General features: G+C 37.3%; 1 protein-coding gene across 1 annotated transcript in view; it reads right to left on the reverse strand.

The window, feature by feature from the left end:
* Positions 1–6378: 6378 nt before the first annotated feature.
* AGPAT5 (1-acylglycerol-3-phosphate O-acyltransferase 5) overlaps positions 6379–16444 on the reverse strand; it is a 61480-nt gene continuing 51414 nt past the window's right edge. Inside the window, exons 7-8 of the mRNA XM_062572963.1 lie at positions 11778–11901; positions 6379–9507 (exon numbers count right to left, since the gene is read on the reverse strand). Of these exons, the coding sequence (XP_062428947.1) occupies positions 9282–9507; positions 11778–11901 (350 nt within the window). The 3' untranslated portion in view covers positions 6379–9281. The remainder of the gene's footprint in view (positions 9508–11777; positions 11902–16444) is intronic.

A 16444-nucleotide genomic window follows, 5' to 3' on the forward strand; every position in this document is an offset into this window, starting at 1 on the left:
CAAAACCCTACCTCCTCCTCCCAGTATGCTGGCAATCTTCTTTGAAAAGCTGTAGCACTCTTTTTATTGGAAGAGGGACTTGGAACTGGACAGAAAAATAACTTCAGTGCTGGGATGGACTTTTTGTAATGTCAGAGAATATTCTGTCCCAATTTGGCCAATTCATAAGGCTTTGGAAAAAAAACAAACCAGCTGTAGTTCACACATCCTCAACAGAGGCCTGCTGGAGCTTGCAGGGTTCAATTCTCTGGCGAGTTCAAGTTCGTTAGCATGGGATGTGCTCCAGGGCCAGGGCCACAGGGCTGCAGCAGGACTTTCCTAGCCATTGTAATTCCTAGCTGCTCCAGGCCAGAGCAAGTCTAAGTCCGAATACTTGGAATCAAAAGTGTGGTGATTTCCTTTCCTTTCCTTTCCTCTTTTCTTTTTTCTTTCTTTTTTAACCTGTTTGTTTCCAGGCTACATGAAGGAGGTCAGTTGAATTGAATTCAGAGGAGAGAAATCCAAGAGGAGGGGATAATCTGAAGAAGTAGATGCAGAAGACAAAATGAGCACTGGCAGGAGCTGAGAGAACTGGAACTACAGGGAGACTGGGGGAAGTCAGAGCACAGAGAAAAGACTGAGACAAGACCAAGCACAGTCTGGCAAGACAACTGGAAGCTATGCACAAGGAAAGTATGTGAGGGATCTCATTTCAGCCCCTCTTTACATATTATTCTGAGGTCACTTCGCAGTATTTGAGCTGTTCTCATTTGGAATGCCTTCCCATACTTTGTTTAATGTTTATTAAATAAATCTGGTTATGAAAACAGAATTATATACATTTTCTCCGTGGTGAATGTTATAAAAAAATTTCACATACACAAAAAAAGAGTGCTTATTGAACACGCCTGAAATGCAAGGAAGAGCATTATCATCGTATTACAAAGAGAAAACCAGAGTCTAGAAGCATTGCCTCAGTAGAGTACTCAGTCCAAAAAGTATATTTGATTTACCAGGACACCACCACAGAGCGGCTTATGGATGTTCTCTGTATCTTCTTATTGCCTTCTACAGCAGATGGAAGTTCTAAATCCTTCTGCAAATTAGACTTGGCTTTGGGATGGCTGTTTCTTGGAAAGGTGATTTTGCTTTTGAGTCCTTAGATGGTAACAGTACAACAAGAAGGCTTGGAAGCAGTGTTATTGTTTATAAGGAATAACAAACCTAGAAGTCATAAATGCACGTAGAAGAATTTCGCCTGACTTGACAAAGAAGAAATGGCAATATGAAATCCTGCAGCCTGGCAGCCCCTATCAAATGATTCTATGCTATCATTTGATATCAAAATTCCTCTGAACTTTGAGGGTTCAGGAACTCTCCTTCGTTTTTCAGGACGTCCTGAAATTTGGAGAGGGTTTCTCTTCTAAAGTTTAACATTTGTCCTATTAAAAAAGGTCAGTGCAAAGTTCCTACTTACTTCTACTGGGCCTGGTCTTGCCTGCTGAGATATTACTTTTGTGTACACAGTGTAATCTCAGCTGTGCTACTAATGCCCAGTACTTACCTCTGAATTTCCTCTCTTCCAAATGGTATTTTATCATCCCACCATGACTACAGTCCCACCATTTGGCTGGGATTTTCATTCCAAAGTTTTGTAGGATTTGTTGATGGGCTGCTTAGTTTTTATCACTGACCAGTATTCTTGGTAATAGTACGTGTCCCTGATCACATCTTTGCTTTTATATGCATTATGCTGCCAAGAATAATTGTTAAACTGACTCTGAGAGCATCAGACTAATTTTCAAAAGGACATTGAGGACAAGCTTGAGACAGCAGCCACTTGGAGTTTTCAACCTTACAGAGCAAAAGGGGATATTTTTAAATACTGTTACTTCTTGAATCTGTTGTTATCTTGTCATAGAACAGGAATACAGCTGACAGTATCAGGATATTTATACACAATCTCTTACCAGTGTTTAAACATGGAAAACAAAGCCATATCCTGTACTGGCAGTAGTGCTTTAGCTATGCAAAATTATTTGTCCACAGTTTGGAGTATCATTGGCTTACTGGATAATAAAACCACAATTTCTCCAGCTATTCCTACTCTTACGTCTTTTTAAGCAGTAAGGTGAATTATGTGATTTATCTATTTTTATTTCTCCATTATTAGAAAAACAGGTAGGTCTATGATTGGAATCAAGTTCTATCTAAACTTCAGAAAGAAATAATTCTCCTTTAAATTCCTTATCCTCCCTCCCTACAAAAAAAATGAGTGTTTTTTAAAAAAGCTTTTCAACATTCACTAATGCCTGATCATAATGCAATCCTTTGTGGTCAACAGAAATTTATTAAAGCATCTTGATGTCAAATCAACATTTTTTATACCTCATGTGACAATGAAGGAAGATTTCTTAGCTTAAAAAAGCCCCAAAATATAGATTATGTGGATAATATTTAATTTTTAATATACTTTTTATCACACAGGACAACCTAATATAAATGCAATGACATTGGGTTAGATGAGTGCACAGTGAGGTGGATTGAGAACTGGCTGAATGGCAGAGCTCAGAGGGTTATGATCAGCAGTGCAGGGTCTAGCTGGAGGTTTATAGATGTGGTGTTCCCAAAGGGTCACTACTGGCTCCAATCTTGTTCAACCTATTCCTCAATGACCTGGATGACGGGACAGAGTGCCTCCTCAGCAAGAGGATACCAAGCTGGGAGGAGTGGCTGATGCCCCAGAGGGCTGTGCTGCCATTCAGAGAGAGACATGGAGCTACTGGAGAGAGTCCAGTGGAGGGCTACAAGGATGATCAGAGCACTGCAGCATCTCTCCTATGAGGAATGGCTGTGAGAGCTGGGCCTATTCAGCCTGGGGAAGAAAAGACTGGGGGGGGGGATCTTATCAATGTCTATAAATACCTGAAGAGAGGGTGGCAAGAGGATGGGGCTGGACTCTTTTCAGTAGGGCCAAGCGACAGGACAAGAGGCAATGGGCCTCTAGCTGAAATCTAACTGAAACACAAGAAGTTCCATCTGAACATGAGGAAGAACTTCTCTACTGTGAGAGTGACAGAACACGGGTTGCCCAGAGAGGTTGTGGAGTCTCCTTCTCTGGAGATATTCAAAACTGCCTGAATACAATCCTGTCCAACATGCTCTAGGTGGCCCTGTTTGAGCAGGGGGTTGGACTAGATATCTCCAGAGGTCCCTTCCAACCTCAATCATTCTGTGATTTTGTGATTTTCTGGGTCAATAGTGATCCTACTAAGAATGAAAAATTAGACTACAACAAATGTAAATGCCTGCTAAAACAGAAGCAAAAGCCTTAATCAGGGACTATTACGCATACAGCACAGGAGGTAATTAACTTAAGGTTTTAAGTTCATGTTTCAGCCTTGGGAACTCTGCATATTCTTTTATTTGTGTCTAATGATGTTGTACAGCATTTGGTACTTATTATGACCATTACAGTGTTAACTCTTGCATCTTGGCCAATCGCAGATTAAATTCTCCCTAGCTCAGTTTCCCCTGTGGTCTCAGTTGGATGAAATAGTTGCACAGCTGGGAAGGCCAGAGGCTTGCAGTGTCCAGAAATTCAAAATTACTTTAGTAGTTTCAGCTTTCATGGGAGTCTCTAAAAAGGTGGGGGAAGGAAAGTCTTGGTACAGGCATAGGGGTAGAGGATAGTGTTTGCTAGTACATCAACTGGAGGCTCATTCCAAACAAAGCAAGCTACTGCAAGAGTGTGATGTGCTAGAGCACAAGCTTTCTCTTTCTCCTCATGCGGTGGCTGCAGACTTCAGGACACAACTGCTGCCACAGCAGTGAGCATGGGGGTGGCAGGCATCTTTGGTTCTACTTTGTTCCTAGGGTGTTTTGGGCTAAAGAAATAGCCATGAGCAGTATTGAACGCAGAACTCCCTATACCCAGCCAATGCATTAGTTACTAATTACAATCATGATAGCCCTATGAATCTTGAATTTTTTTCTGGTCTTTGTCAGAGCACCCAAAAGAGATGAAAAGCATGTCTACTCAGAATAGCCTGGTAGAGCCTCCCTCAGCAAAGGCGGCGGTGGTAACGGAAAAGTGCTGCAGCTTTGATCTTCCTCAGGTCAGGAGAGGATTGTAGCCGTATCTCCTATTTCCTGCTCCAGTGACTAAACTTCTACAGATGAAGTATTCATCACCCTGCAATTCCTCATCCAGCTATGCTTCAAAATAAGAATGAGCCCTGGCCTACTTTTGGAAGGAGAATAGTAAAAGCTGGAACTTCTGGACAGAAGTCTTGACTTCTGGATACTTTGCAAATAAGCATCATCTGTGACCCTGGCTCATCTGAACTCCAGAGAGAAGTGGCTTTAGAGAAGGATGTGCCTCTCCTAAACACTTCATACCGCAGCTCTAGGTGAGTTGTTTCAGTATTACACTTTTGAGATTGAGATATGAGGGCCTTGCACTTCCTTTGTCACGGACCTAGTGCTCAGAACCGCAGGTCTGGATGCCACTTGTTTTTCATAGGCCAGGCAAGCAAAAGCAGCTTTTGCCTTTAAACATCTGTGTCCTATGTATTATCTTTGAGCTTGCTTCATTATCAGGCAAATAGGTTAAAATAATTCTGTTTTGATTTAGTCATGCACAGAACAAACAGAAGGCATCATAATTTCAATTGAAAACTGAATTCCCATACAAGATAAAAGAGAAACAACAGCTGCAAAATACACAGTCTGTACAAGCATACCTAATAAATTTTTCATATTACAAATATGAACCAGAAACAATTACTTTATGGGTAGGTTCTGGTCTTTATTTTACTTACAGCTGAGCAAACTCTCAATCAATGGAACATCAGTAGAGTCCCCTCTTTTCCTGCTGGAACATACGTATATTTAATATAAACTTACCAGGAACCTGGATCTGAACAGCAAAATCTATTTCATAGTTTATTAGCAATAGATTTCAGTCTCTTAATAAGCAGGACAGGCTTTGCTCACCAATCCTCAAAAGGAGAAAATGTTGCATGAAGGTAAGTGTCAATGATCTATTAGCAGTTTATTTAGTTGAATATAGGTAAGAAAATACTCTGTGCTATGGAGAAGGAAGGAAATGTGAGATTCACACCAATGTCTGAAAAAAGCAGGCATAGGTGATGAAGGATTCATTAAGAAAAGAGTAGATCGGAGAATCAAGGATCAAGATCTAGGAGTGAAAGAAGAAAGGAAAGGAGAAATACGCACCACGCTGACAGGGAAATTTGCCCTTACACGAAAGACTGATCTTCCCTGGAATTAATCAAGCGTAATTAGACCTGATGAAGGCTGATACTTCTAATCTTTTGGTATTAGATTAGCACTGCTTTTCACTTACTAGATTGCTGTATATTTTTTTTAGTTGCGTAACTTTTGCCATTCTACAAACTCAAAATAACATTTATTTTTGTCTTATGCTTAGCAAATTATTATGTAGGATGCCAAGGTCTCTTTCACCAGGACCACAGAGCTCCAAACTAACAAAATGGACAAAAACATGAGATAAAAATTGAGGACAAGAGAAACCCCATCATGTTCACTTAAAGCCCTGTCATCAGAGCCAATTTCTTAATGGTGACCTAGAACTACCGGTTAGGACTAAATTGTGGTCTCCATATTTATAATGGTAAAACCTTTTTAAAGGTTTTATAAAGAAGGTGAGAAGATCCTAAACATATTAAGCAAGCACTTTTCTATCAACTTTCAGGGTATGGTTAACCCAAAATTTCTGCAATGAAGAGAATCTTTTATTTGGAGAAGAGAGAGGGGAGAAGTCTCTTTCATCACCTTTGACAATACTAAGCCAGAGAGGTGCATTCCTGAAACAGTTACCTCTCTCTGTCTGAAAACTAGATTCTGTTCTAGACACTCTAAAATGCCAAAATAATCATGGCTCAATTTTTAAGCACTAAAAAAAAAAAAAAAAAAAAAAAAAAAAAAAAAAAAAGACACAAACAGCTTTATAGGTATGCTATATTTACCTGAAGGGAGAAAAGCAAAGTATTTAGCAGCACAATATGAAAATGCTCCAGAGGAGTTAGCAGAAGACTGCAGCAGGGTGGGGTAGCTACAAAAACAGACTAAGCAAGGAACTTCAGAGAACTTTCTGATTTTGACTGGTCTTTCCGTTCTTTCTACAGTCATCTTCTCAGATATACAACTCATACATTTCAATGTGTGTGGCTGTTCACACTTTAGTTTTCTCTTTTTTTTTTGTTGTCTGTTAAGCAAGTTATCCCTTCCTTACTAACCCAAATCTTTCCACAAAAATAAACACATATAAGATTGTGGAATTAGCATACAGTGTTGGTGTTGCTGAATATAAAAGGTTTACATACAGATTATGCACACAAACAAAGCAATAACTTATGTGGAGGGAAATCTCTTTATTAGGTGCACTGATACAGCTGCAAAAATAAGACAAGCTTTTGAGCATGCAATCATTCCTTGGATGTAACATGTCAAGGAAACTTAGGTGACTGGCTGCTATGATCTTCTTCACATATTTGTTTGCAATACTCTTCCCATCCCTGGGGTCTGTCCGGTCTGTTCACACTACCTGTCAGTGTTGTCTGTACACGGCCCAGCACAACAGAGTCTGATGCTTGGTCAGCCCTGTTGCTACTACACATTAGCAAACATTATAAATAAGCAACAAGTGGTGCAGTTATTTACAGCTGAGAAGCCATTCCAACCTGACCAGCTTGACTGTATGATGCATTTGGTTTTATAGCATGTATCAAAATTCTAAAATATTCTAGCTGCACAAAAAAAAGGACAAAGGTGTTCTCTTCAATGATTGCTTCTCACACAATTCATTCCATCAAGGTCTTAAAGCCACATATGTAGCCTTTTTGTAGACAGTTCCTGTTAACCAAGTTACAGACATAAAAATGCAGAAAAATATTGGACAAGTAGACAAGACAGAAAAGTTGAATGAGCACTGTCTCTTCTCATTTTAATTAAGAAATATTTCAAGTTAATATCAGTGCCTATTAGAAATAGCATGTGATACTCCCAACATCAAATACATTAGCAAATTACAGTTTCAAAAATTTATAAATTAATTGCAAAAAAAAACCCCAAAATTGTTATGATTAATATGGAGAATAAAGTTCAAAATAAACATCCTGTTGGTTTGTTGCATTATGTCAATTATATTCCCAGTAGTTAAAACAGTAAACATTTTGTGGTAAGTAGGCTCTCCCAAACAGCAGTTATTTTTCTACAAATGAGTTAAGCAGTTTGCATTTATTTTTGATGTATGATTAAATGTTACTCTTAACTGTTACACAGAAATTTAATTATTTCAGAGTTAAATTTCATTCCATGATTCAAAAATCAAACTAATGTAGAAACATTGCATTCTGGTCATACTCACTGGAAACATTCAGCTGAGAATAGAAAGAATTATATGGGAGCACATTTGGCTGTTACATAAAATGGCTTTTTTTTTCCTGATTTCACAGCCTCATAACAATACTGTTTTTCAACATTGTTCCCAGTCATTGTTTTTAACATAGTTCATCAACATATCCTGAATCAATCACTGATATAAATAACTCCAGTGACAAAGTCTATTATGGAAGGACACAGATCTGCAAACTGAAAGTTGTACTAAATGATTTTTAAGGTGGAACTGTAATTATACTATAAAATTCTATGAAAAAAACCACAGTAAAAGCAATATCTTTAACTGGCAATAATGGTATATGAAAAATGGTTTCAATTTTTAGACACATAATTGTAACTCATAGCGGGCTCTAGTGCAAGACAAATCCCACTGAAGTTAGAAAGAGATGCACATTTAAAGCTTAGAAGTGCAATATAAAAATATTCTCTAGTTCTTTCATTTTCATACAGAGAGTGATTCTCTGGTGAAATGAGATAAAATACACTCTCTTTCCCACCCCACTGCTGTATATATTGACTATTTCCTTGATATAAGGAAATTGCATTTCCCCAACAAATATATCAGCCATGGGAATCACAGACCTTCTGATAATAAGGGTTTACTGATTTTGTTTTTTTAAAATATATTTTCAAGCAAGTGAAATACTGATAGGATATGCATTTCTTTCACTATTAGTCTGTAGTGCAAGTCATAGATATCAACCCCATAACTTCAGTCCAAGTGAAGTCTACATCATCTACAATGATTTGAAAATCCAGTGTGGTATTACAACACTAAGATGATTTCCAGATTATGAAACATTAGGCTAAATCAGGTTAGTAGGAAAAGGCACATGCTTCAGATTTAGCAGGAACTCTGGATGTTCCTTGTTACCATAACCTATACTCTTGAAGCTGTAGTAATTCTATACATTAACCAAACTAGCTAAGCTTGTTTCCAGATAATTGTGAGGTAACAGGAAACTTCGGAGTGTTCGCTGCTACTTACGGCATAGACACACTACAGTTCTATTAGCTTAGCTGAAACTTTCAACAAGCTATTGACAACTCAGACACAAGGCAGGTTACAGTCTGGTTAGGCCGCATTTAAAAACTTAACATTTCATTATACTGCATTTTATGCACAAATATAGGGTGCGCAAAATAAGCTGTTTGCTCAGTAAAATTTAATGGTATGCATATGTAAAATAATCAGCTAATTCTGTAACATAATCAAAAGATCATGCACCAGATAAACAAAACTTCTTCCCCGTGAACAGCCGTTCTCAGGAACATGTTATTTTGACTCACTTAACATCTCATGATTTGCCAGTTTACATAGTCCCTTTTAAAGAACAAAGCATCTAAAAGTGAAAAAGCAAATTTCTAAAAAAAAAAAAAAAAAAAAAAAAAAAAAAGTTTGGATTTAGTTGCAATACAGTTGAGATAGATGCAACCGAGCTGCTGCAATGCACCAAAGAGTAACAAAAATTCAACATGAATATCAGAAGAATAAATATATACCCTAAATTAATCTCTGTAAATACATTCACAGGTCCACTTAAGACACCCTTACGCATAACTCATACTTCATCAGTCTTCTGCAGATAGAGTTGTTAGTTCATGGGGAAAACAAATTTGTCACGTAACTTGGTTTATCTGTCATTCTTCCAGCAAAAAATCACTACCAATTTTGAAAAACTACATATATTTTCCCCAGACCAACCACACAGAGGCTTAAGTCACAAATTCTATTATTTCTAATATTCAGTCAATAAGGCTTTATTTACACTTGTTTTACTGTGAATTCAGGAGAAAGTTTGGTGCAATGTGCAAGAAAAGACAGCACATTTTACTGATTGGAGACTAACATCTGCTTATGGTTTAATGCTAACCCAGAGGCAACCAATTAAAGTCCCATATATCCATGTTTTTACATAAAGTTTCCTTCCAGATTCTGTCAGAAGCATACTAGCAGTCAGGCCACCTAAAAACAGCAAAGATGGCAAAGTTTTCTTGAGGCTTAATTTGGAATGAACACCTTTTCCAGGGAACTTATTTCTTCTTTTGGAATCCTTTGCATCATAAAACTCTATTAATAACCTATAGGCAGACAAAAGTAGATGGTCAATTTATGCCTCAGTGTAAGATGTTTTAAGCCATTTTCTTTCATTTAATAGTTGTTTCTAATCACACATTATCTAAACAACAAATGTGTTATAAGAATACAAAATCAGCAATAAAAGCAGCTTTTTCATATGGGAATAATTTTAACATTGAATACAAAAGTTCTAAAGAATCATTTTCTTTCAGCACTTAGCAAATAAGCCCACAGTAATGGTCAACAGCATAACCACACAGTTAATCACTGAAAACCAAAGGAGAAAAAAAAAAGTGATACATGATACAAACCAATAAACATAACGAGAACTCATAATACTCCAAATATTTTGGAAATCAGTAATGCAAGAGTAAAATGCTAAACCATAGGCTTAGTAATGTTTTTTTCCTCTTGTATTTGAAAAGCAGTAGTAAATAGATTTAAAAAAAATGTGTTTTTTTGTTTCAAATATCTCTAAATTCATGTGACAGTCTGCTTTGGTACCCTGATAGGCTGATTTGGATGTTCCAATCAACAGGAATCTACAATGAAACATACATGATCAGGGTTCAAATTTGCTAGTCTGCACCAGAAGAATTCCTGTGGGACACTGGACTAACCACTTATTTTAGTATCACCTCCTTGTCTATAAAATTAAATTAAGACTTTCGTGGCTCTCAGAAGTGAGGAAAATAGAAAATAGCTATCCTAAACTGCTAAGACATTTTGGTAATAGTGCCATGTTTACAGACAGGCAACTTTTACATGGATTCAAACATTATGGGTCGAATTCATTCTCCATCCACTTCATCCAAGTGGCAACAGTGCAATTTTAAAAGAGAACATACCTAAAGAACTGGCAAATCTGTTACTTATACATGCATTCAGAGATTTAGAAGGCATGCAGATTCAGCTCCCTAATTCTGGGCTTCAGGCAAGGAAAATTAAACTATCATCAAATACTACTTAAATCCCACAGGCACATCGAAAAAGAAACAAACAGCAGACTCTCCCCTTTTGGAGCACAAAGACTCTAGAACCTGTCACAAATGCTCACTAGTGACCTTATATGGTGATGCTGGATGGAACCAGGCAAGTAAGTTCTGCCATGATTCAGAGGTGGACAGACAAAACTTCTGCTTCACCTAATTTTCCCCAGTGAAGCTAGGGATCTCTGGGTCACATTTGTTTTTATCCGGTCACTCTCTGATGGAAGATGCAGAAATACTTTGGCATAATAGACCTGTTCCTTTCTAACTCAACATATTATTAGGCTAGAATCAAACTCCTTTTTGCTTGCTTGCCTGCCCCAGGAGGGTTACACTCCTGGTTGAGCATGACTCGCCTTCAAGAAGATAAATGGAAAGTATTCAGACGAATGGAGTCTCTCCTGGAAAGTGGATTCACAGCTTTTTTTTTTTTTTTTTTCTTTCTTTCTTTTTTTTTCTTTTTGGCTAAGAAGGGCCTAAAACCCAGAAATCTCAACCTCCCGAGCAAAAGCTTTACTCACGAGGTTATTGTACAAAACATCTACAGAACCACCACCGTCATCTCTCCAACTCTAACCAAAAGAGTGATCAGCAGTCTGAAGTCAGAGAGCAAAGAAGGGTCAGCCACAAAGCCCAGAGTCAGGTGTTACCATTCACTTCTCTGTGCTTAGTGCTTCCCATTGACTGATACTGGCACCTCCCCAATTAACAAACGCATGACTTAAAGCACACTGGGCCTGCCTTAGTGCCCTGTATGATCAATGGACAAAGCTACTAACTTTCTGAATAGCTAAATAGAGGCCTTCAGAGAGCTCTTTAGCTTCTGCAACTGATAACACAGTCAAAGGTATAGAGTTGGGTGTGGTGAATGTAACCCATCTATCACCAGCTTCACTAGCTTTTCATTCTTAGGAGGATCTGCCAAGAGAAGCAAGCCTAGAAAGGGACAATTGAATCAAGTGGAAAGGACCTGGACAGGACCCTTGAAAGCCCTAACCAGATACACGTTTATCAGGTATTAGCACAGCTCACAGATTCCCTAAGAATGTCATGTTTTGAGGACACTTTAATCAAGGAACCATACTCACTTGCCACCAGGGGGATTCTACAATCACCTGAATGGGGAAAACAGTTTGTAATTCGTTCCATCTCCCTGATGTTTTTACTACAGTGGACAACCGCGACCACAGAAATGAACTTAGAACATCTTAGATTGTGTTCTGTTAATATAAAAGAAATAAGCAAGCTTCTTGAAAGCAAAAGTTCTGAATATTGCTACTTACTTATCCTTTATTTCAAAACGTTCATGAAGCCACCTTCTCATATACATCTGTTCTTCTGGAATGTCCTTCAGTTCTATTCGATCAATGAAAATATGAACTCTTGGGCATTCCTTGCAAAGAAACTCTAAAAAGAGAGCAAAACAACAGAACTGAGTCACAGAAACAGTGCAGAGCATTCATTCATCTAAAATACTCTGAAGTTCTGACCTTGCAGCTGTAAACGACTAGGAAGCCTAACTTCTGTTTTCAAAGGCCTTTCTTCTTTATGTCTGGGTCCTCAGCACTTTGCTGAACGGAAGCTCTCTGACCTTCATGCTTTTGCAATGTGGCCCACTGTCAGCTACAGCATGAAAAATTGCCCCAAAATGCAGCCCCCTAAGTATAAAATGCTGTGCTTGAAAATGTTATGCTTTTCTACCTGCTACCCCAGTAGCAATCTACCCACTCTTTAACATGGAATGCTGTAACTTCTATGCCAGAAAGTTACCAGCCGGGCAATTTTGATTGAAGTTAGTAATCCTCTTTAAAAAGTCTAAACTTTGCTGCTTGTTGATGACAGACTCTGAATTACAGTGGTTTCCCCAAGCACCTCCAGGAGGAAGTAGGTCTCAGTTTAAGTCATAACCTATAATTAAAATGTGTAATAGGGCAAATAATATTCTCAGAACAAAATGCTGCATTTCATTTTGCATTCCTTCATTTTTTGTTGTCATGTACAGAATTAGAAAGCTAACAATAAGCCTGCTGCAACTCCCCTTTCTCAGCTCCTCAAGTTTGTTCTTAAGTAAGCAGTAAGCCAGTTACAAGCAAAACTCCATCACTCAAATAACCTTGTGAGATTTCTTACAACTAAGAAGTGATACCATTACTCTATATGGGGGTTAAAAAAAAAGAAGCAGGTTTTGTGTATTAATAATAATTTGCATCTATCAATAGCAAGGAATATACTAGTTTAACACTGTAACCACAGTATCCTTGTACAAAAACATGCATGATGGGAGGATGGAAGCACTTTGATATTTGGACAATCTTCATATTTTGGAAAGAGGTTAGAAGTGCCTTCCTACAATATAGATGGGCAACAAAAGTAACACATACTGAGTGGTCCCTTTAGGGGATATTGATGTTTTCTTTGGACAGCAACACAGCTGTACAGAAGAGTTTAACCCACAGCTGTTAGGGGTATCTTGAAGAATGACTCTGCAAAATAATTGTCACTGCCTGTACATCTTTATTACTGTCTGCCAAAGCAGACATCCTCCCATTTGTTTTTCTTCCTGACAGGATCATTCATTTTTAAGGACTCTGCTGTAAAAGCAATCCTTATCCTATACTAGAAATTCTCTTGAAGAATTTTAAAAGCTAGTTCGTGCAAATGTGTTTGTGTGCTTGTAGAGAGGGAGGGAAGCAGATGAGATAAAGAGATCAGCAAAGTCTTGTGACAATTTGGTGCAGACATTTATATGACAAATACGCAAGTTTGTCCAGTCCTTAGGCAGAGAGACTCCTTCACTGAACAGTGTCTTAGCATCAAAAGAAGGCGGCCCACACACCATTAACTCCAGAAATGGACGGCTCTAATTAAACAGGTCCACCTCTTAGCTGTAGAGTAGCAAACAGAACCGTCACTAACTATGCTACTTTTTAAAGTTTTGTGGCCAAGCAGTCTCCTAGCTACAGCTAGGAAGCTGCTGCTGTTAGATGCTGGGCAAGTTAAGTATTTGGAGGACCAGAATTACTATATGCAGAGGAGTCTGTTTTCAGGTTTATGTGCAGTATTTCTGCTAACCAACTCATAAATAGTGTTCATGCATCAGATAGCAGGCTTTTCCTCTTATATTTAATAGAAAGAAAGGATTCCCCAGGTCTGTTTCTCAGAGGGCACAATCTGATAGGATTCTTAAACTAAGCCCTTCCTTCAACATATGAAGGTCATTCACTATATGAGCACCTAAAAGCACACTGAGTATTTTAAAATTACAGATGTATTAACCATGTTTTAAATGACTGAAATGCACACTGATGTACAAATCCTCTTTTGAGTGGTATTACCTATTAAGTGGAACATTCTAAAAATATGCAAAAATGTATTGTAGAAAACAAATGCCTGGAAGCTGGATTATAAGGTCTTCTTTGTACTAGATATTGCTACAGAAGACAGCTGTGTAAGTATATATATACATATATATATATATATATGTATATGTGTATATATATATCACTTCATTTTTACAATGCTAGGCATGCTCCACAAGGGCTGAAAATCTAGCTTTAAAACATACTTAAAATATTATTCTATGTATTGTACAATATATGTTTCTATGCTTCATGTTATAGTTTGTTTTGAATAGGAACAAACAGCTCTTTCCTAATATTATTTATAATTCCAGTCATAAATTATTAAAGAAAATCACAAAACAGAAGTAAAAAACTATTTCGGATGACAGCATTGTTAATAGTTATATGGCATTTTAAAAACTACTGATACACTCTTTAAAAATATTGATATTCGCTCATTTAAAAATAGCAATAGAGTACATTATCACCGATGTGCTCCAGTTAACAAGAAAGGAATGAGGTATAGATATTTCAAAGGAAACACTTTCCCCCGTCAGAGTCTGAAATTCAGCAATTTTACCAATATGCTTAGAAAGTAAACAAAAACTCCACAAATATCTAAGCACTGCTGCTGGTTTTCTACCTTATACTGATGCCCCAATCCAAGTTTATTCTTACTACTCTCCATACTATTTTCTTAAATCAGTCTAAATTTAATCCACTTAGGTGAAGAGCATAAAATTTCCTATTTGTTTCCCACCTATGTAAAATCCAGTATCATCCTTCACTGCCTTACCCTCCCTTGCAGTTAGGGTACAGCATCGCGAGGGCTGTTACCTGCAGCTAGCCGGTACTCCACTTGCAGAGAATGAAGGTTACCACCTATCAATTTAGGGCCATTTTGTCCAAAGTTCAGACATCCAGTACATCTGCAGATGATGTTATAATACATGCAATCAAGCTGGTCAGGGAATCTGACTAGTCTTTAATTATGGAGTTCATTTCAGTGTTTAATGCGACTAATTCCCCTCCCCCCTTTTTTTAGATTAACAATGTTACTGCAATCACTTAAGAACACTAGTAGATAAAGACGATTTATTCAATGGTTGTTTTTGAAAAAAAACAGATGGATTTTACCACCACAATCTCTAACGGTTTGTGGTGGTCCCATGATTCTTAATTTCACATCAGCTTAACTCCCCAAAGACTTAGGCAATTAAGCTAAGAAACAAAATCTTATTGAAGGCATTTATTATGTGCAAATTACATCAATTTCAGGGACACTGTCCCTTAAGGCCAGCATCTGATAGGCTTCTAAGATCCCTAAACTTGCCATAATTTGTTATAATTAACAGGAGGAACAAACAAGCCTGAGCTTTCCTTCAAAAGACAAAGCATAAGTACAAACCATGTATTATAATCAAATCTTATATTAGGGTCAATGTTAGTCAGTCAAGAACCAAGTATGATTTGGGTTAAATGAACATTAACAACTTACATGGGAGCTAAGTGGATGCTTTTTCATGTGGGAGATAATTCAGTAATAAAACATTATATTTTTCTGGCTAAATAACACATGTGTGCAAAATGTTTATAATTCTAAGCACCAGTCACAGTAAAAGTCAGGAACTTAATATAGTAGATCTAATGTTTTTGTTCTTAAACTGTGAAATCCCAGCCTTTCATTTATGGGAAAAGAATTCACACTAACACAGTACTGAAAGAATTTAGATTAATGGAAAATAATGCTATCGCCTCCAAGGAAGAAATCAGATCCCCAGAATTTTTAATTGTGAACAAATACCTTGCATGCAGTCTTTTGCTAGCTCAGACTTTGACAAATTGTATCAGTTTTTTATTCCTAACCTTCAAAAAAACCCAATTAATTCTATTTGGAATTATCAGCATAACTGGGGAAGCTAAGAAAACAAGAGATGCCCCAAAACACAGGCATACCTGCATCCCCAAAAGGATACATAAATGGCTTTAAAACAGCCTTCCCTTAATGCTATCACAAAAGTTGATCGTACCACTCCAAATTACTTGTTTTACCTCTTTAAAAAGTTGTAACAGTGATGTTACCTTAAATAGATATTTTCACTTACAAAAAAAAAAAAACTATTTTAAAATGCATTTTAGATACAACAGCAAAAAAGTAACTCAGATTTCAGCCTTCTATGTCATCTCTTTTACTGTGACATAAATATTGCCTAAGTTCTTCAAAATTAAAAACAGGCAAACTGAAGCCTGATATAATCATGTCCGCACATAAAACAGCTCCCATTCTCTCCCATTTTAACAGACATCAGCAATGTTTGCAATAAAGTGAAAGTGGTATCACAAGGAACTGAAATCTGAATAATGCATTTTTATTAAAAATAATTAGTATTTCAATTGTGTAACAATATATCTGTTCAGTAGCAGAACATTGTGTGTACTGGTGTGCATAGTTTTACATGCAAAATATGATAGCAAAGGCACACTCCTCCATGAACTATAGATGCTTTCTCCTCTTTGATTTTAAAATTTGTAAAATCATTAGCCTAGGTTTACATGTTCAATCACAGACACGGTAAATTATTTCCTCCTCAAAGAAAGAAATCTCACTG

The sequence above is a fragment of the Rhea pennata genome, chromosome 3 (assembly GCF_028389875.1).
Source record: "Rhea pennata isolate bPtePen1 chromosome 3, bPtePen1.pri, whole genome shotgun sequence".
Lineage (NCBI taxonomy): Eukaryota > Metazoa > Chordata > Aves > Rheiformes > Rheidae > Rhea > Rhea pennata.